A 20,203-nucleotide genomic window follows, 5' to 3' on the forward strand; every position below is an offset into this window, starting at 1 on the left:
CGAAGTAGAAGATGATAAAAACAGGCAGGGTGTGACATCTTAACTTCATCCTATTAAATTCAAATAACCAGTCTTAAAATCCAAGTAGTATGCTTAATACTATGCTAAGAGATAAAAAGGAGGGACACAGGTCTTTTCTAAAGGACCTTAATATGTAGTTGGGATAATACTAATAATCAGGGTTACCAGGCAAGCTTATTGCAATCTTAAATGATTCAGACTTTGAAGATTATAGGTATTTGGAATTTGGCTCTGGAGAACCAATAGTTCATTCATTCAATAAATATTTATTGAAAACTCAGTATGGTTCTCTGTGAATAAGAGCTTCTGTTTGGAGTTTAAAATCTAATAAAGGAAGTCAAAGGAAATAACTAATAGAAGAATGGTTTAAGTGCTAAATAGCCAGATGCTTTGTAGTTGAACAAAGATTATTACTATAATTTCTGAAAGTTGAATGGGGAGGTGGGATTGTGAATCATTTTAAAGGTATTATTTAGGCCAAGCCTTGAAAGATGAGTAGGACTTTGACAAAAATAGAATATTCCAGGCTGAAGCATGAGCAGGAACACTGCAGACATCAAAGGGCATGATTTTAGTAGTTTGTTGGGAAGGAACAAAGGATATTTGAAGGGTAGTGCACTACTTTATTGCCACGGTAAGAAATTACCACAAATTTAAAACACAAATATATTTTCTTATAGTACTGTAGGTCAGAAGTCTAACATAGGTCTCACTAGGAATAAAATTAAGGTGTCAGCAGGGTCGAGTTCCATTCTAGAGGCAAATCCACTTCCTTGTCTTTTCCAGCTTCTAGAAGTTACCACAAATCTGGCCCATGGTTCTCTTCCTCTATGTTCAGAGCCACCCCCCTCCCCTTTTTAAAGATTTTATTTATTCATGAGAGACACAGAGAGAAGCAGAGACATAGGCAGAGGGAGAAGCAGGCTTCATGCCGGTAGCGGGATGTGGGACTCGATCTTGGGACCCCGGGATTATGCCCTGAGCCAAGGCAGATGCTCAATCAACCATTGAGCCACCCAGGCGTCCCTCAAAGCCTTCCAATCATTCTTCCAAGTCACATCTCCCTGTGCACCCCCCTTTGTTTGGAAGGCCCATGTGATTGCATTTGGCCCATTTAACAATCCAGAATAATCTGTTTTTAGAGTCAAATAATTAGCAACCTTAACTTAGCCTTTGTGGGTGAAATTTAACATATTCATAGGCTCTGGGGACTAAGCCCGTGATAGTAAGCAAGGAAAGGTGGCCAACAGGGTGTGCATGCACTAGTAAGAGCAATGGGCAGCAGGTGCAGGTTTCTGAGGCTCGACATAAATCTACATTTCTTTGAAAACGGTTTTGGCAAAAAAAAAAAAGAAAAAAAGAAAAAAAAGAAAAAACGGTTTCGTTGCCCCCCTAAAACGGGGAGAGGGCGATTCTGGGGTGCAACGTCAGAAAGCCATTATTACACTCAAGGTGAGAGGATCCAGGGCAGGAGCGCATAGCTGATCTTCCTATTTGGTCTGGGGCTGCTTCTGCTCATCTCTAAGTTTTTCATTAAAACCGTGACGTCATCCCACAGGAAGTCTGCACGCGCAGTTTCCGGTAATTTGGCTGAATCTGCCCAGTAGATACTGCAATCCAGGCCTTAAAATCATTCACCTAAAACAAGTAGGGAAGACCGGAATTTTGGCAAATTCCCAATTAGCCAGTCCGAAGCTCAAAGCGCTAGAGACCCATTTTTTTTGTTTTTTTTTTTAAAACGGCTCGAGCCGCGGGGAAAGCACGCACTCCCGGTTGTCAAGGTGTTTCCGGAACACGGACAAGAACCTGAAAAGCGGTGCCGGGCTTCGGCGAACAAAGCCCGACGGCACGATCACCTTCGACACTAAAGCTCTCCCCTCCCTGGCGACCCACCAGGGAGCGCCATCTTCTCCACCCCGCTCCCCGACCGCCGGGACCACGGACTCTACCGACGCCGCGCCCTACACCCGACTTCGACGACGTCGGCGCGGAGTCCCAGCAGCGCAGCGGGCGGTCGTGCGGAGGCGGAGGCAAGAAAAGGGGACGGCCGGGGGCGGGGCGTCACACCGTCTTCCGCTTTCGTCATTTCCGGGTGCGACTGCCGCTCGGGTCCGGCTGGGCGCCGGACGCGTTCAGTGCCCTCCTACTTGCCGCTGACCGTCTGCACAAACTGCCCCTTCCCTGTGCCCAGCGGGAAGGACATGAGTTTTCCTGGGCCGACGTCCCCGGACGGGGCCCTGGCAGGGCCACCCCAGGGCCTGGGGCCCGGGGAGCCGACGCCGGGTACGTGCTGTGGGGCGGGGCGGGGCGGGCGGCGGGACCCGAGTGGGTGGGTCTCCCGGGCTGCTCCGCTGCGGAGAGCGGCGTGTCCCCGAGGCTCCGGCCCCGGGCGGAAGTGGGGAGTCGCGCCGCCCCGGTGCCGCGCTGAATGAGTGGGAAGCGAGGTCTGGACGGGAAGCGGCGTTTGCGGGGCGGCGGGCGGTGGGGTCGTCCTGCGCTTGGGTGTGACTCCGGCGCTTTTGGCTACTTGTTATGCGTGAATGGTTGAGCATGAATTTGTCAGGCGGAGGGTCGGTCTGTCATTCAGTGAACTGCTGTACCCAAGTATTATTGACGCCTCACTCGGGGATGCTGTCTTGCTCGGTAACCGCCCTCCCGCAGCTCTCGCAGCCTGACTTCCAGGAGCGGCTCAGGCCCTCATAACCCACGCCATCCACCGTTCACGTACCGTCCTTGGGAAAGTCGAGAAAATAGTCAAAACATTCTTTCCAGATGAGGAACCTCGGATGAGAAAGGCAAGGCTTTTATCTCCGGTTCTAGGAATACAGGATCTACTTGGAAATAGTGTTTTCAGCTTTCTTGGTCATGCTTTTCCTCCGTGATCGCCTCCTCTTTACACTTTCATAAGCTGCTCCCATAAATACGACTTCCTTGTATTTCTGTGCGGTTTGCCGCCTCCCCTGCCTGCTGGATACTGGGCCGTGGTGGTTTTGCGCAAACCTTGCATTCGGCTTGTAGGAGCCTGATTCTGTTAATGGTGCCGGGTCACTGTCCGTTGGAACTCTGGCGTTGCTCTTGACTGCCCTCTCACTTGCCGCCTACCTCTGGTCTAGGTGGTTCTACTCCTCAGTTTCCATCTCCTTTCTGTAGTTTCACTCTTACAGGGACAGTTGTATGTCTGTCCACCTCCAGCCTCTTACTCTTTCACTGCACCTGGCCCACTGTTGTCATATCACTGCCCCAAGATAAAGCTTCAGTCATTTTCTTGCTTGGAAACCTTAAAATAGCTCCTTACTACTTATTAACTAAAGGGTCAAACCCCTTAGCTTGATACTCAGGGATCCCCAAGGGCCGGTCCTATAAGCTCACATTGCATATGTCCTATTTCTACACACCACAAACTATCTTCTTTTTCCAGAGCAATCCCATATTCCCACCTTTCCTTATGTAGCCTTTTTTTTTTTTAACCGTATAGTATTCCCTCCACTTCTTTAGAATTCTTACTCATTTGGAAATAGGAGGCTTCAAAGATTGATGGTGAAAGTATAAATTGGTGCTATATTTTAGGAAGGCAATTTTGCAATGTCTGTTTAAGAAACGCCTAAACCAAAAAAAAAAAAAAAAAAAAAAGAAACGCATAAACCCTTTGTCCCGTTATTCTAAGAGTAATCCTACCAGAACATTGACATGATATATGAAGAGGCAACTCAGGACAACATTGTTTGAAATAGTAAAAAGTGAAAATACCCATCCTTAGATATCTTAGTCTACATGGGCTGCTACAACAAAATACTAGAGATTGGGTGGCTTAAACAACAGACATTTATTTCCAGAAGTTCTAGAGCTCTACAAAGTCCAGGATCTATGTGCTGGTCTATTAGGTTCTGGTAAGAGCCCTCTTCTGATGTTGCAGACAGCTGTCTTCATACTGTGTCCTCACATGGTGGAGGGAGAAAGTTCCGGTTTCTCTTTATCTTAATCCCATCATGGATCCCCACCTTCATGACCTCATCTAAACCTAATTACCTCCAAATACCATTACCTTGGAGGTTGGGACTTTAACAAGAGAATTTTGTTAGGGGGAAGTGGGGAGAGGGGACACACAACACACAAATATTCAGTCCGTAACAGAGAACTGGTAAGCAAAGTATGGTAGAATTTTATTTATTTATTTTTTGATGAGAGAGAGAGAGAGAAAGAGCATGCGTGTACTAGTCGGGATAGGCGCAGAGGGAGAAGCAGACTCCCGGCTGAGCAGGACCCTGGGATCATGACCTGAGCTGAAGGCAGATAGATGCCCAACCAACTGAGCCACCCAGGTGCCCCAATATGGTAGAATTCTTTTCTATTCAAAATAATGTAGTAGATGTGTTTATGTGCATATGGAAGATATTTAATATTTATATTTAAGAAAGGAACAATATGTGTAATGTTTCCTTTATGATTAAAACTTATGCATGGGTATGCAAAGACAATTTTTTTGAAGGCCACATAAGAAACTGCAGAGTGACTGGAATAAGGGAATGAGAAAGAGTTTTTAAGATTTTATTTTTAAGTAATCTACACCCAGTGTGGGGCTTGAGCTCATAACTCTGAGATCAAGAGTTGTGTATGCTCTTCTGACTGAGCCAGCCTAGCTCTCCAAGAAAGAGTATTTTTACTTTTCAGCTTATACCTCTGTCTTGTTGAGTTTTAAGTTTTTACAGTGAGTAAAATTCTATCCATTCTGCAAGCTTAAGCTCCAGTTCCCACACTGCCTTTAGAAGTTGTTCTCAGACTTCCCTGGTGAACATGATCTTTCTCTTCTCTGAAATCCTGTAACAGTTTCTGGTTTGCTAATGGCACTTCTCATATGTTATAATTCTTCTGTATCGAGCCCTTTCAGAGAAGGGCAGTTGCTTCATTTATTCTTATAACCTTGGAAACTAGTGCACTAGTACTAGTGCTAATACAGGTGTGTATCTAATGTTTCTTTTATAAGTAGGGTAAGGATCCTTTTCTTTTTGTTTAATCTCCCACAGTGAAGTGCCTTGAACTTAGTAACTTAATGTATTTAGAAGTGTGAGCAAGGTAGACTCTTCCATAATTAACCAAAAGATTGGGGAAGAATAGGGCGAAGTCTGTGAGTTAAAATGTCTATCTAATGTGAGGGAAGTGTATTAGTTGTTATTCCTTAAAGTTGACATATCCTTATTTGGGTGTTTCTATTGTTTATCTGTAATACTTGTTTTCTTTATTTCCTTAAAGAGAGTTGCTGTTTTGCACTGTTACTGTAACCAAGCCTTAAGCAATGGCATTAATTTTCAGATATACTTTATTCACTTCTCATCTCATGGTATACATCAGTCGCAATATCCATAATACTCCACTTTTTCCTATTATATATGTATGTGCATGTGTATTTAAATATTTATTTATTTATTTATTTATTAATTTATTTATTTATTTGAGAGGGAGAGCATGTGCACATGTTGGGGAGGAGCAGCCCATTGGGCTCTGACTGGAGCTCAGTGCAAGGCTTGATCTCAAGACACTGAGATCACTGCCTGAGCCAAATGCCCAACTAGCTGTGCCACCCAGGCATCCCTGTCCATTCATCGAACCCTGTTTAGAAATTCTTTTGTACTTTTCTTGGTAGTAGTAGTGATTGATGAGTATTCATTTTAGATGTTTTTGAATGTCTGACACAGTGCTTATACTGTTATTTTTGAAGGAGAAGTATGAGGCATAGTTCCTGGCATTGTGTTGAGATTTACATGCAATACACTATTTTCTAGGGTAAATTCAGGTGCTGAGTCGCAAGAGAAATCCTTTGAAAATCTTTCTCCTAACAAATGGTAAAATGACATTCCTTTCACATGTAAATAAGATATTAAGCTATATGCAAAGTAAATGTTAACCCACATTTTTATTTACATTCATTTAAAAAAATTTTTTAGTTATTGCATTTATATGTATATAAAATTTCTGCATACTTCTGAAAAGAAGAATTTATTGCTTTTTTTCAGTGACTCTACTTTTAGGCCTCAGACACTTAATAATCCATTGAAAACTGTAAATCCTCTGCCCTGAAAAATATGTAACCATATAGAATATGTTTTACATATGTTAATGTTCGTTTAATCCAGACACTGCCTTATATAATGGCTTAAAAACATTTTTTGAGTGCTTATATCCTGTTTTTTAGAGTACACTCAGAAGGTAAGCTAAAAAAAGCAGAGGAAGGATGCCTGTAGTATCCTGTGTGTGTGCTCTGAACCCCACTGCCAGCCCCTTCCCTCCCCAGTACTCTTTTACTCCCATGTCCATTTAAACAACTCCTACATTTGATTTTTTTCTTGGGGACAGGTTTAAGTGACACTTCACCAGATGAAGGATTACTAGAGGACTTGACTGTAGAAGACAAAGCTGTGGAGCAGCTGGCAGAAGGATTGCTTTCTCACTACTTGCCAGATCTGCAGAGATCAAAACAAGCTCTTCAGGAACTCACGTGAGCTAGCTAAAACCATAGATGCACTCATTTCCCCTTTGGCATAGTCATAAATTACACGTGTATGTACTATATTCAGATATAACATTTTGTGACATTTAATACAGTTGAATATTTCTGTCTTTAGTGTTAGCACATGGGAGTGAAGGAGTACTTAATGTAATTTGAATGTAGAAAGTGAGAGGCACTGAGCTGGCTCAATCTGCCTGTGACCCTTGATCTTGGGGTCCTGAGTTCAAGCCCCCCCATTGGGTGTAGAGATCACTTAAAAGAATAACACTTTAAATGTAAAAAGTGTAATGAATACTACTCCTAGAGTGTTTTATGAAAATACTGCTTACTGGGAGTGTTGCAGGATGGGTATACACCGGTTTCTGAGTAGTGTTGCAAAATTGCCCCCATAAGAGTCACATTTGTTTTCAGCACTGGTTCACATGAGTTGCCAAAAATCTTTAAGTATATTTTTGAGAGGACCCATTTTATTTCTATTAGATAAGTCTACTTAAACAAAGGATTGAAGGATACACCAAGAGAAAAACAGGATTTCATGAAGTAGGATGAGTATGCAAAAATATTTACTAACTTTACCAACTCCCACCCAGAAAAGCAGACTGACCTTTTACTTTCTCTTGGGTAGGATCTCATGTGGTTGCCCTAGCTGGCCTATCATTTCTTTTCCTAGTGGTTAGCTATGAACTGGCTATGAGCTGCCCTTTGAAAATTTACCTTACAAGCCTGTATTAGGGCAAAAGGAGAGGAGAATAAAACACTATATCCATTTTGTACATATTAGTAAGTACTGTTATAATCCTTGAATTTGAAAGGTGATAAATGAGTATGAAAGTGGTACTACCTTCTTCTATTCTGTGTGGTACACTCCTTGAGTTAGGGAATTGGCAACACTTTTGGTTTTCTGCTAATTCCCATGAGATTTTCTTTATCCCTAGTGTGTGGTATGCCTTGTATTTTAAAGCTAGTAAATTCTTATGGCAAAAAGTCATAAAGATTTTGTAGGGGAGGTTGGATGAGTAGAGTTGAGTATTTATTGGGGCTTCACTCTGTAAGCATAATTGATTGAATCGTTGGCCATGTAATTGAACTCACTCTCCTACACCCTCCCCAACTTCTCTGGAGAGAGGGCTGGTACCAGTCATGGTATCACATGGACTGATAACACTTGGCTGGAAGCCCCAACCCTATTGTAACCATGTGACTGATTTTCTGGCATGAACAGCCCCCATCACCTTATTAGCATAAACGCTGGCATGCTCTAAGAGGAGTTCGTGAATAATGAAGATACTCCTATCATTTGGGAAATTACAAGGGTCTTAAAATAGACATTCCAGGAACCTGGAACAAAGATCAGACAAATTTATGATTATACAGTAAGTCTATTTAGATCTTTTGCCTATTTTTAAATCAGGTTATTTTCTTACTGTTGAGTTTTAAGTGTTCCTCGTATACTTTTGATACAAGTCCTTCATATGTCTTGCAAGTATTTTCTTCAAGTGTGTGGTTTGTCTTTTTGTTCTCTTAGTAGTATCTTTTACAGAGCAGAAGTTTTTAATTTAATTTTTAAAAAAGATTTATTTATGGGCAGCCCAGGTGGCTCAGCAGTTTAGCGCCGCCTTCAGTCCAGGGTGTGATCCTAGAGACCTGGGATCGAGTCCCACATCAGGCTCCCTGCATGGAGCCTGCTTCTCCCTCTCCCTCTGCCTGTGACCTCCCCCCCCCCCCCCCCCGGCCCCGTGTCTCTCATGAATAAATAAATAAAATCTTTAAAAAAAAAAAGATTTATTTATTCATGAGAGACACAGAGGCAGAGACACAGGCAGAGGGAGAAGCAGGCTCCAGGCAGAGAACCCGATGCAGAACTCGATCCTGGGACTCCGGGATCGCGCCCTGAGCCAAAGGCAGATGCTCAACTGCTGAGCCACCCAGGTGTCCCAAGTTTTTAATTTTACAAGTCTGACTTACCAGATTTTTCTTTTCATGGATCGTGCTTTGATATTCATGTAAAAATTCATCTCTAAATCAAGGTCACCTAGATTTGCTCCTGTGTTTCCTTCTAGATTTTTTAGTTTGTGTTTTTTATTTAGATCTATGGTCTGTTGAGTTTTTATGAGATTGTAAGATATGTGTTTAGATTAATTTCTTTTGCATATCACTATTCAGTTCCTTCACCTTTGTTGAAAAGACTATCCTGTCTTCACTGGGTTGCCTTTGCTCTCTCTCTTTTTTTAAGATTTTATTTATTTATTTGACAGAGAGAGCCAGAGAGCACAGGCAGGGGGAGTGACAGGCCGAGGGAGAGGGTCTGCGCTGAGCAGGGAGCCTGAGGTGGGGCTTGATCCCGGGATCTTGGGATCATGACCTGAGCCCAAGACAGATGATGCTTAACGGACTGAGCCATCCAGGTGCCCCAGCCTTTGCTCTGTTGTCAAAGAACAGTTGTCTGTATTTGTGTGGGTCTATTTAAGAGCTTTCCATTGATACTGTTCCATTGATCAGTGTTCTTTCAATACTGATCAATACTGTTCCATTGATCAAGTGTTCTTTCACTAATATCATGCTGTTTCGACTTCTGTAGTTTTATAGTAAATTGTGAAATTGGGTGGTGTAGGTCTTCCAGTTTTGTTCTTCATCGTGTGTTGGCTATTCTGTGACTTTCTATGTGAATTTTTAAATTAAATTAAATTAAATTTAATTTTTTTTTAAAGGGTTTTATTTACTTATTCATGAGACACAGAGAGAAGCAGAGACATAGGCTGAGGGATAAGCAGGCATCCCACAGGGAGCCTGATGCGGGACTTGGGACTTGATCCCCAGAGCTGAAGGCAGACACGCTCAACCACTGAGCCACCCAGGCGTCCCCTGCATGAATTTTAGAATCAGTTTGTTGATACTTACAAAATAGCTTGGTGGAATCTAAATTGACATTACATAGAACTTAGATCAAGTTGGGAAAATTGATATCTTAACAAATTGAGTTTTTTATTCCCTGTACTTGGAATATCTATTGCTTAGATCTTTTTTTTATTTCTTCCATGAGAATTTTATAGTTTTTGCATATAACTTCTATATATATTTTGTTAGATTTATAATGAAGTATTTATATGAGGGGAGTTTATTATAAAAGGTGTAATTTTTCTAGTTATTCACAGCTCACTTTTATACATTAATCTGGTAAGTTGAAACCTTTCTATACTCATATACTTTGTTGATTCTTTGGGATTTTCCACAGAGGCAGACATGTCATCTGTGAACAAAGAGAATTTTATTTCTTCCTTTCCAATCTGTATACATTTTCTTTTATTTTCTTGTCTCATTACATTAGCTGGACTTCCAGTACATTGTTGAGTAGGAATAGTGAGAATAGACGATCTTTCCTTATGTTGTAAAGGGAAAGCATCTAGTTCCTCATAAGTATGATGTTAGCTAGAGGCTTTTTTTTTTTTTAATCAAGTTCTTTATCAAGTTGAGGAAGTTCTTTTCTCTGGTTTGTTGAGGTTTTTTTTTTTTTTGTTTTTTTTTTAAAGATTTTATTTATTCATGAGAGACACACAGAGAGCGAGGCAGAGACACAGGCAGAGGGAGAAGCAGGCTCCATGCAGGGAACCCGAGGCGGGACTTGATCCCAGGACTCCAGGATCACGTCCTGGGCCAAAGGCAGGCTCCAAACCACTGAACCACCTAGGCATCCTGGTTTGAGTTTTTAATCATAATTGTTAGACTTTATCAAATGCCTTTTCTGCATCGTACAATAGGATTTTTCTTCTTTAGTCAGTTGATGTCCCGGATTACACTAATTGATTTTCAAATATTGAACCAGCTTTGCATACTTGGAATAAATCTCACTTGACTGTGGTGTATAATTATTTTTATATATTGTTTGGATTCATTTTGTTAATATTTTGTGGAGGATTTTTTACGTTTGTATTCATCAAAGAGGCTGGTCTATAGTTTTCCTTTCTTGTAATATCTCTACCTGGTTTTGGTTTTAGGGTAATGTTAGCCTCGTAGAATGAGTTAGGAGGTGCTCCCTCTGCTTCTGTTTTCTGGAAGGTATTGTGGAGAATTGTTATAATTCATTTCTTATATGTTCAGTAGAAATTGCAAGTAAAGCTATCTGTTCCTGGTATTTTCATTTCTGGAAGGTTATTACTTATTGATTGACTACCTATAACAAATATAGGCCTACATAGATTATCTGTGTGTCCTTGTGTGAGTTTTGGAAGTTTGTGTCTTTCAAGGAATTGGTCATTTCCATCTAAATTATCAATTTTGTGGACAGAATTGATGAAAGTATTCTGTTTTGATCCTTTTAATGTCCATGGAATCAGAGATGATTTCTCTTCTATAGGTTATATTAGTAATTTATGTCTTGTCTTTTTTTTTCTTTGTAAGTCTGTCCAGAGGTTTATCAATTTTATTGATCTTTTGAAGAACGAGCTTTTTGGTTTCATTGATTTTTCTTTACTGTTTTCTAGTTGTAATATAGTCTGTCATTGCTGTCTTGCTTATGTTGGATCATTGACTTGCTGGGTTCTCTTCTTATTCATTGTGTATTTCACATTTTGTGGCCTCAGAGCTGAAAGGACAAACTTGTGAGCTAGGGGGTATTTCAGTATTTCAAACTCACTGTTGGATGGTGGAGATGTTGTTACTGCTCTTCATTCTCTTTGTTGCTATTTCTTTTTTCATCATTCTTCTCTGTTTAACATAGTTTTTTATTTTTTTATTTTTTTTAAGACTTTACTTATTTACTCATGAGAGACACAGAGAGAGAAGCAGAGACATAGGCAGAAGGAGAAGCAGGCTCCCTGCAGGGAGCCCGGGATCAGGACTTGAGTGGAAGGCAGCCACTCAACCACTGAGCCACCTGGGTAGGCATCCCTGTTTAGCATAGTTTTGCAAGCAAACCATGTCATATTTTGCTTTGCCTATAGTATTCTTTAAAATGTATAATTCAGTGGCCCCTCAATGTTACTTCTTGTGATCCTAGTGCTGGTTGATCTGGAGAGGAATATCAGGGCAGTTGGCTTCTTTTTCTCAATAGAAGGTTTTGAATCACAATTTTATTTTAAAAAAGATGTTATTTATTTATTCATGAGACACACACACACACACACACACACAGAGAGAGAGAGGCAGAGACACGGGCAGGGAGAAGCAGGCTCCATACAGGGAGCCCGACGTGGGACTCAATCCCGGGTCTCCAGGATCATGCCCTGGGCCAGAGGCAGTGCTAAACCGCTGAGCCACCCGGGCTGCCCTTGAATCAGAATTTTAATGAAGACCCTTAGAAGTTACCTGGTCTGACCTTCTCACTTTATAAATAAAGAAATTTAGGCCCAGAGAAATAAACTAAATTTCCAAGATTACACAATTGGTTATTGGTGAGGAATCTTGTGATTCCTAGTTCTGTTTTTCTTTTCTTTTTTTTAAGATCTTATTTATCTGACAGAGATAGAGAGCATTACCAGGGATAGCAGCAGGCAGAGGGAGAGAGAGAAGCAGACTTCCCACTGAGCAGGAAGCCCAATTCAGGGCTGGGTCCCAGGACTCTGGGATCATGACCCAAGCCAAAAGTAGATGCCCAACCTACTGAGCCACCCAGGTGCATCCCTAGTCCTGTTTTTTTCATCTTCATTTTTACCTTTTCTGATTTAGTATCCCTTAATACTGCATTTTCCCCAACTCTAATCTAAAAAGTCATTGTTCCCCATTCCCTTAATGGTAGTGTTGCAATTTTAATATACATAAAATCATGTTTTGGGGCAAGATAGTAAAAAAAACCTTCTTGGATAATAAAGAGAGTTGCTAGAAATAACAAATAATAAAATGATTTTAAATGATTTGGTGATTTCAATTATGTTAGATTCAGTTATAAAATAATTGCTCATTTAGGTGATAATAAAAAGACAGTTATCAGAATGTGACTTTGGAATGTTATTATCATTATTTTTTTTTTTTAAGATTTATTTATTTACTCATGTGAGGCAGAGACATAGGCACAGGCAGAAGCAGGCTCCCTGCAGGGAGCCTGATGCAGGACTCAATCCCAGAGCCTGGGGATCATGCGCCAAACCAAAGGCAGACGCTCAACTGCTGAGCCACCCAGGTGTCCTTATCATTATTATTATTATTTTTAAAATAGTTTCCATGCCCAGCATGGAGCCCAGTACAGGGCTTGAACTCGACCCTGAGGTCAGGACCCGAGCTGAGATCAAGAGTTGGACACTTAACCAACTGAGCTGTTCACACACCCCTGGAATGTTATGTTGAAAAAGATTAAGCCTTGGAGAGTCAATACATTTTCAATTTAACTTTTATCTTTGATATTAACCAAGATGAAATGTGATTCCAGCACTTACAGTATATACAGTTTATTTTGGCTATGCGCTTTTGTTTCAGACAGAACCAAGTTGTATTACTAGACACACTGGAACAAGAGATTTCAAAATTTAAAGAATGTCATTCTATGTTGGATATTAATGCTTTGGTAAGTATGATTTAGTTGACATAGTGTAATGAGATCTTGGCTTAGAAATAGCTAGGTATATTCCTGTGCAACTTTGTACTTAGATATGTTTAGGATCTTTCCTCTAATTTTTAAAATTTATTTATTTTTCTAATTTTTAAAGTTTAGAATTTGTCTTTTAATAGGAAACTTTGAATTTACTTTACTAGAACTTCCATAGTCTTGAATTGTTACTTTTCAAATGTTGAACTTGTAATAGAAAATGGAACTTATTTGTGAAAGTCTGGAATAGATTTGCTCATAATTAAAGACTTCTAAAAGAGAACTGAAAGTAAGGAACTTTTGGAGTACTGTGTTTCCACTTAAGGAAGGTGCATCTCTCCTAATCAATTATATGGCTTTTTAAAAAATGAGCATTTTCTTTAATTGTATGGCTGATTAATAATGCCATGACAAATTAACCCTGAAATGGACCCTTTGGGGGTCCTTTACAGACCCTTTCTATCTTTCAGTCTATGTGACAGTAGTGAATTTCATCAGAAGCTTTATAGCTTTTTGATGAGAGGAACTGATACTCAATTTTAAGAAGCAGGGAATTAACAAAAATAAGGAACTTGTGGCTACCTTTTTTTCACCTCAACATTAAGCAGTAACCTGGTTTGCATGAATTTGTGGGTTTTCATATATACGTCAAAAAATGGACTTTTTTTTTTGGACAAATATGACTCAGTAAAGTTTTCCCTTTATAATGGTCAAAAAGAGTTCATCTTCTCTAGCATTAGGGAGAAGCCTCAAGTAGTAAATATAAAGTCTTTCACTTAATGGTTTTCTAACTTGTGAAGGGGATGGACAAGGCTACGCTGACCTACTTTTGTCTTCCCCACTGACAAACATTTGCTGAGTGAATGATGATAGATGAAGGAACCAAGCAGATGTATTAGTGTTGCTTCAGTCTGCAGGGGCAGAAACCAAGTCTTCCTATATTTTCCTCTCTCAGCCCAAGAGTGGTTTATCATTCAGGAACTGAAACTGTTAAGGCTTAGAGATTGGGGGTTGGGGGGAGAGAGAATAGGAGAGAGAGAGAGAAAGGGAGAGAAAAGAGAGTCTGTAAGCTCTAGAGCTCATCAGATTAAGACTAAACTTGTAGATACATGTAGGTTTTTAATTTCTTTACTGATGCTTCTCTCATTCTTGTTACTTGGTCTTCTCTTTCTGTTAACCTTGACTCCTGAGAATGAGGTGCTTTTTTCCCTTTGTTCCCATCTCTGGCTGAGATGGAATGTCTATACATACTATGACTTGGGAAGAAAAGTGTCCTTACAGAGATAGTTCTGCTTGGTCTCACTTGAGAAGCCCAAGGAACATGACTAGATTTGTCCACAGCCCTCTCAGGATTCTCTGACCACAGCTTGGTTTTTCCTCCTAGACACTTCATTTAAATTGTCCTGTGTACTCTGACTCAGGGTCTCCCTTGTAAAGATAGTGTTCTACTTTTTCTTAAATGAAACTGATAGCATTACTGGATAGTCTTAATAAAATTTTAGGATTATAGTGCATTTTTTTTTTTTTATAGTGCATGTTTTTATTTTTTTTATTTTTTTATTTTTTTTTAAAAGGTTTTATTTATTTATTTATTTTATGATAGTCACAGAGAGAGAGAGAGAGAGGGAGGCAGAGACACAGGCGGAGGGAGAAGCAGGCTCCATGCACCGGGAGCCCGATGTGGGATTCGATCCCGGGTCTCCAGGATCGCGCCCTGGGCCAAAGGCAGGCGCCAAACCGCTGCGCCACCCAGGGATCCCCTATAGTGCATGTTTTTAAAGCAAAATGTTACCTTGTACACAATATAAATGTCTACTTTTAGGTTTAGTACCTTTTTTTTTCTCATTTGAACTGAATCAAGTGTTTTCAAATGCCTGATGGTTTAAATGAAATTTGAATTTTGCAACTGAAATGTGAAGATAATTAAGGCTTTAAAAGATGTGACCAATTGAGGCAGAATGAACTGTAATTTATTACTCATCCATTTTACTACTTCAGTCGTTTTTTTGCTTTTATTTTATTTTTTTAAATTTCAGACTATTTTAACCTGACTTTTCCTTTTCCGTGTTTAGTTCACTGAAGCCAAACACTATCATGCCAAGTTGGTGAATATAAGAAAAGAGATGCTGATGCTTCATGAAAAGACATCAAAGTTAAAAGTGAGTGGAAAGTTCTTTCACATTCTTTATAGAAGTAGAGGTTTAATTGTTTTTTTTTTCAGTTCATTTTCTGACTTAGATATTTATATTCAATAACATAATTCATGACTCACTGTTTTCTTATTTTTACTTTTTTTTAATTTTTAAATTTAAATGAGAGACCACGGAGAGAGGCGGAGACATAGGTAGAGGGAGAAGTAGGCTCCCCTGGGGAGCCTGATGTGGGACTTGATCCTAGGATCCCAGGATTATGACCTGAGCCAAAGGCAGACACTCAACCACTAAGCCACCCAGGTGCCCCTTAAATGCAAAATTTATTAACGCTTGTGGATTACCTCAAATCCGATCACTGCTACTTTGAGATGAGGCCATAACTGATAAGCCTTGATTGTTCTCTTCGTTTAAAATTTTTTTGACACAGAAAAGAGCACTTAAACTACAGCAGAAGAGGCAGAAAGAAGAGTTGGAAAGGGAGCAGCAACGCGAGAAGGAATTTGAAAGAGAAAAGCAGTTGACTGCCAAACTAGCTAAGAGGACGTGAGAAACTGAGCGTGTCTGTGTGCTCTCCCTTCCCTGTCCCATGTGCCAGTGTCCAGGGTGGCGTCAGTGGAGACGGAGGGAAGGTAGTGCCTTATGTCACTGTCTCACATTTTGCAGTGCTTTCCCCAGGACTGCGTCTCTGTATCTTTGTTTCTGCATTCAAGAAGTTTGTCCCCCAGGTAGGAGACATAATGCCACTCGGTTGAATATTTTTATGTAATTTTCCAACTTCTGCATAGTTTTCAAATTCATTATCTTGTCCTTGAATGATTTATAAACTGGAAAATGGTCTAGACTCTTAAGTGATTAAAGACTAGGATGAATTTTTTGACGTCTTGATAAGTATGGATTTAAAAGATTCAATTTCTTATTTATGAAAGGACTTGCCTTTCTGGCAACACAGTGCTAGTTTTTGGTAATTGCCTTTTCATTGCTTTGTTAAGAAGAAATGCTGTTTATTCACATATGCCATTGGAAAAGAGGTGGTATAAGCCTTTGTGAAGGACATGATGGAGACATGTGTACATAGCAAATAATAGCATCTTAGACATTGGGCATATGGGCAGTATTCCAGATAGATCTTGCTGATTGTCTGCTCTGTTTCCTGATGTGGTTGCTCTTTTGTTCTCCTGTGTTCTCTGGGCTCAAAGTAGATGATCCTTACCCTTAGTGTTTGGCAGGGGTGATAGAACTGTCACACACTCAGATGTGCTTCAGTATTTATAATACTTACTGAGATACAGTTGAAAAATTGATATGAGTTCAACTTTACAAATGGGAGGTCTAATCACTAGTTCTATCTATCCTCTGCTGTGTGGCCTTCCATGTGGTTACTTTTTCTGTGCTTTTAAAAAAATTTGTGAAGTAGAATGATATCTATACCAACTACTCATTTTATAGACCACGATAAGAATGGTGGAAAATTAGCAAATAGCTTCTTCAGAAAAGAGGCAGCATGATACTTTTAGTATTTTCTACATTTTTCCCTCAGTATTTTCACTAGAAACTTATGTGAGGCAAATATTACATGAAATTTTATTTTTTAAGATTGAGAGTATATTATTCATTGTTTTAGTATTATTTAATATCCAAGTGGTCTCCAGTGTCTATTACATAGAGACTGTACAGAGCCTATAAATAAGGGTGTAGGCTTAGAATGTGTATCTTTTATACTCTACATTACATTTTTGGTAAGCTGGAATTACTACCTCTGATCTTGTATCAGGCTAATTAACCATAGAGAGGGCATTAGATTTAAGCTGACTGCTTAAGACTGATCTGTTTAAAGATTTAGTTTGTTGGAAAGCAGGTCCCTTTAATGAGTGAATTACATCTCTCAATTTACTTGACTTTACCTGATATTTAAGAATATAAATATATTTAAAAGGCTACATTTGTCCTCAAACAATAGCTAAAACTTGCCTAGGGCAGGGTTCATTAGCACTTGCAGGGCAATGTCACCTCAATCACCGAATGTACTCATTTATAAAGGCTGTGCATTATTTCTTTGAGTGGTTTATGGGCCAGCTGCAAGGACTATTTAAAATACGGTTTCTGAAAAAAAAAAAAAAATTTGGTTTCTGGACACCACTCTCAATCTAACTGAAGCAAATCTGTTTGTTTTGTCTCTCTTTTTAAGTTTCCCTAAGTGATTCTAATGTACTTTAAAAGTTGAGACCCACTGGTCTAGTGGTGTAGGTCAGAGGTTCCCACGCCAGGCTGTGTACCATTAGTACCTGGAAACTTAAAAAAAAAAACAAACCCCAGAACAAAACAGTCATTCTGGAAGATTGTTTCTCTTTAGTTCTGAGGTGAGGCCCATGCAGATTTTAAAGAGCTACCCACATAATTCTAATGCCAGGAACTACCCATCTATACTGTCTATATTTGTAAGGAATGAAATAGTTTAAAAACTACTCAGTAATCCTTGGGATTAATGTTATGAAATGAATTCTGAACCACTACTTTTGATATAAAGTCAGATTTAAGATTGAAATAGATAGCAGGTAGGAAATAGATACAGAATTCTGGTTAATTAGTTGAACTTTTGTGATCTGTATTAAAATAAATCATGTTTATTGAAGGAGTGGCAAGGCACATATGCTTTTAGAATTGTATTTAAGTTTTGAAGATTTTTTTAAAATGTCAAGAATATGTATTAGCAACCACTATTTTTAGGTCAGTTGTAAGTCAGAAGTACTATTGGTAATTACAGTGTAAAATTTTAGCTGTATTTCAGTAGTGTAGAAACATATCTTACTGACTGAACTTAAATGGAACTCTTATATTAGTCTTGCAGTATTTTTGCACAATATAATGAATTGATACTTTGAAAAGTTACCTTTAGTTTTTTGTTTGAAAAAAATTGCCTTTGTTTTGACCTATATCACATGTACATCTAAAATGATGACAGTTAATTTTGTATTTATTTTGCAGTAGGTATTATGTAAATATGCAGACATTGAATGTAATATGGATTGTATCTGCAGTGTTTTTGGGTTGATACAGTTCCTAAATATGCCAATTATATACTCTTGTACATTTGTCTGATTTTGAGCTTGTACAGTGTGGACTACTTTTTACATATTTAATAAAAAAAATGGTCTCTGAATTATCCCAGGTTGTTTATCAAGCTCTATTTTGTACATAACACTGTATACTTCCCTTTTTCATATTATTTCAAACATTTCACTCCTTTGTTTTCCTCTCCTGTAATCTTCCTCTTAATGTTCTCTGCAGATTGTATCACAAAATGACTGGTCTACTCATGAAATCCTTTTCAGAAAGATGATAGTGTTGTGAATAGATTCTGGTTGAAATCACCCAACTTCATAAAGTTACTTATTATTTGAGAATAGAAATAATAACTACAGCTTTTACTTATTTGTTATTTTTTGAATAATTATAACTTTTAGTGATTTGGTAAAAGGTGCTTCATAAGGATCCCTGCATGAATCACTGGTAAATAATGGAAATTTCCAACTAGTAGAATACCTTAGGTCAGGTTTTTCAGTTTTTTAACCTGAGTGTCCATGGACTTCTGTGGATAGCCTTTGGAGGGGACATGAACATTCATAAACCTCTCAGAATTTTGTATATATGTGTTTCCCAAGATTGGGTCTATTGATTTCATTAGATTCTTTCATATACATATAAAATTTCCTTCAAGGCAATGATATTTAATCATTAAACCTTGATACTTCACTGTGCATATATTTTTTAAAATTACATAGTTTTTAGATTTTCTTTTGGATGAAGATTATTTTATTTTATTTTATTTTATTTTATTTTATTTTTTTATTTTTTATTTTTTTTTAATAAGTAAACTCATCGGGGCTCGAGCTCACTCAAAGACCCAGAGATGAAGAGTTGCATGCTCAGGGCATCTGGGTAGCTTAGCTGGTTAAGCATCTGGCTTTGGCTTAGGTCATGATGTCAGAGACCGGGGATCAAGGCTGACTTCAGGCTCCTTGTTTAGCCAGGGAATCTGCTTGTCTCTCTGCCCCTTCCCCTGCTCATGCTCAAATAAATAAATAAAATCTTAAAAAAAAGAAGAGTTGCATGCTCTACCAACTGAGCCAGTAAGGCACCCAGATAGTTCCTATATTGTGTATTTGTTCAAAGACTGTTTATAGAGATTTATCAGATACTTAAGATTTGTTCTCTTGCATATTCATACTGTGTTAGCTCCACTTGCATGTGTGAGGCCAGAGGCCATCCAGTCTTCAGCTTAGCATTTGGGTGAGACTAGGTTTATTTCAAAGCCATTGAGAGAGTGAAGACTGCTGTGGTTTATACTCCTAATTGTTTTAGGGCTCTGGACTTGCTTGATCCTTGTGTACCTCAGTTTCCTAAACTATAAGGTTGAGATAAATGTTTCTGGCTTTATAAATTTAAGGTTTTATGATATCCATATAAAAACAAAATAGAGCTCAGGAAATGTTGGATGTTATAGTATCTTGAAGTCACAAATTCACACAAGGCTGGTGCTGCTTATTTTGCCCCCTTTTACATGTTGATTTTGGCTCACTGGGTTTCTACTGCCTAGCACCCTGCATCTTCTAATATCTGCCTGTTGAGACACCTGTTCATTCTTTGCAGCTCAAATGTCATTTATGGTTTTCCATCCCACTCCCTAAAGAATTTCTTTTTTCTTGTTTTCTATAGTTCTTAATAATACATTTGCCTTGGCATTTACAGCATTAGTTACGTCTTCACATGTCTCTCAAGATCAAGGATACTTCGTAGTCTTCTTTTTATTCCATGGTGCAGTAGGGCCTGGTTTATAGTTGGTGTTTTAGTCCGGGTTCTCCAGAGAAACAGAACCAGTAGCGTATGTGTGTGTGTGTGTGTGTGTGCGCGTGTCTGTGGTCTGTGTTGAGAGAGAGAGAGGAGAAAGATTTCAGATTATTTTAAGGAATTGGCTCACTTTTAGGGGCTGGTAATTCCAAAATCTGTAGGGCAGGC

General features: G+C 39.1%; 1 protein-coding gene and 1 long non-coding RNA gene across 3 annotated transcripts; one reads left to right on the forward strand and one right to left on the reverse strand.

Annotated features, from left to right (window-relative positions):
• Nucleotides 1-623: 623 nt before the first annotated feature.
• On the reverse strand, nt 624-2,019 carry LOC140595624 (uncharacterized). The gene is made up of 2 exons (XR_011997371.1): nt 1,915-2,019; nt 624-1,659 (listed from the first exon to the last, which is right to left on the reverse strand). It is a non-coding gene; the product is annotated as an uncharacterized lncRNA (long non-coding RNA).
• On the forward strand, nt 1,491-18,350 carry BLOC1S6 (biogenesis of lysosomal organelles complex 1 subunit 6). Of its 2 annotated transcripts, none has more exons than XM_025998647.2 (5): nt 1,491-2,304; nt 6,370-6,511; nt 12,929-13,016; nt 15,110-15,196; nt 15,618-18,350. In XM_025998647.2, exons 1-5 carry the CDS (start codon nt 2,223-2,225, stop codon nt 15,735-15,737), a joined length of 519 nt encoding a protein of 172 aa, XP_025854432.1. In that variant the 5' UTR covers nt 1,491-2,222; the 3' UTR covers nt 15,738-18,350. The 2 variants fall into 2 exon arrangements, with proteins under 2 accessions (XP_025854432.1, XP_025854433.1); XM_025998648.2 differs by lacking the exon at nt 1,491-2,304 and adding an exon at nt 2,343-2,465.
• The last annotated feature ends 1,853 nt before the right edge of the window (nt 18,351-20,203 follow it).

This window comes from Vulpes vulpes, chromosome 15 (genome assembly GCF_048418805.1).
Source record: "Vulpes vulpes isolate BD-2025 chromosome 15, VulVul3, whole genome shotgun sequence".
In the NCBI taxonomy this organism is placed as follows: Eukaryota; Metazoa; Chordata; class Mammalia; order Carnivora; family Canidae; genus Vulpes; species Vulpes vulpes.

Excerpts from the sequence above, each read along its gene's own strand:
- BLOC1S6 (XM_025998647.2), top strand. The coding sequence starts at position 2,223 with ATGAGTTTTCCTGGGCCGACGTCCCCGGACGGGGCCCTGGCAGGGCCA. Across the intron at positions 2,305-6,369 it reads GCCCGGGGAGCCGACGCCGG|GTTTAAGTGACACTTCACCA; the intron begins GTACGTGCTGTG and ends TCTTGGGGACAG. Across the intron at positions 6,512-12,928 it reads CAAGCTCTTCAGGAACTCAC|ACAGAACCAAGTTGTATTAC; the intron begins GTGAGCTAGCTA and ends CTTTTGTTTCAG.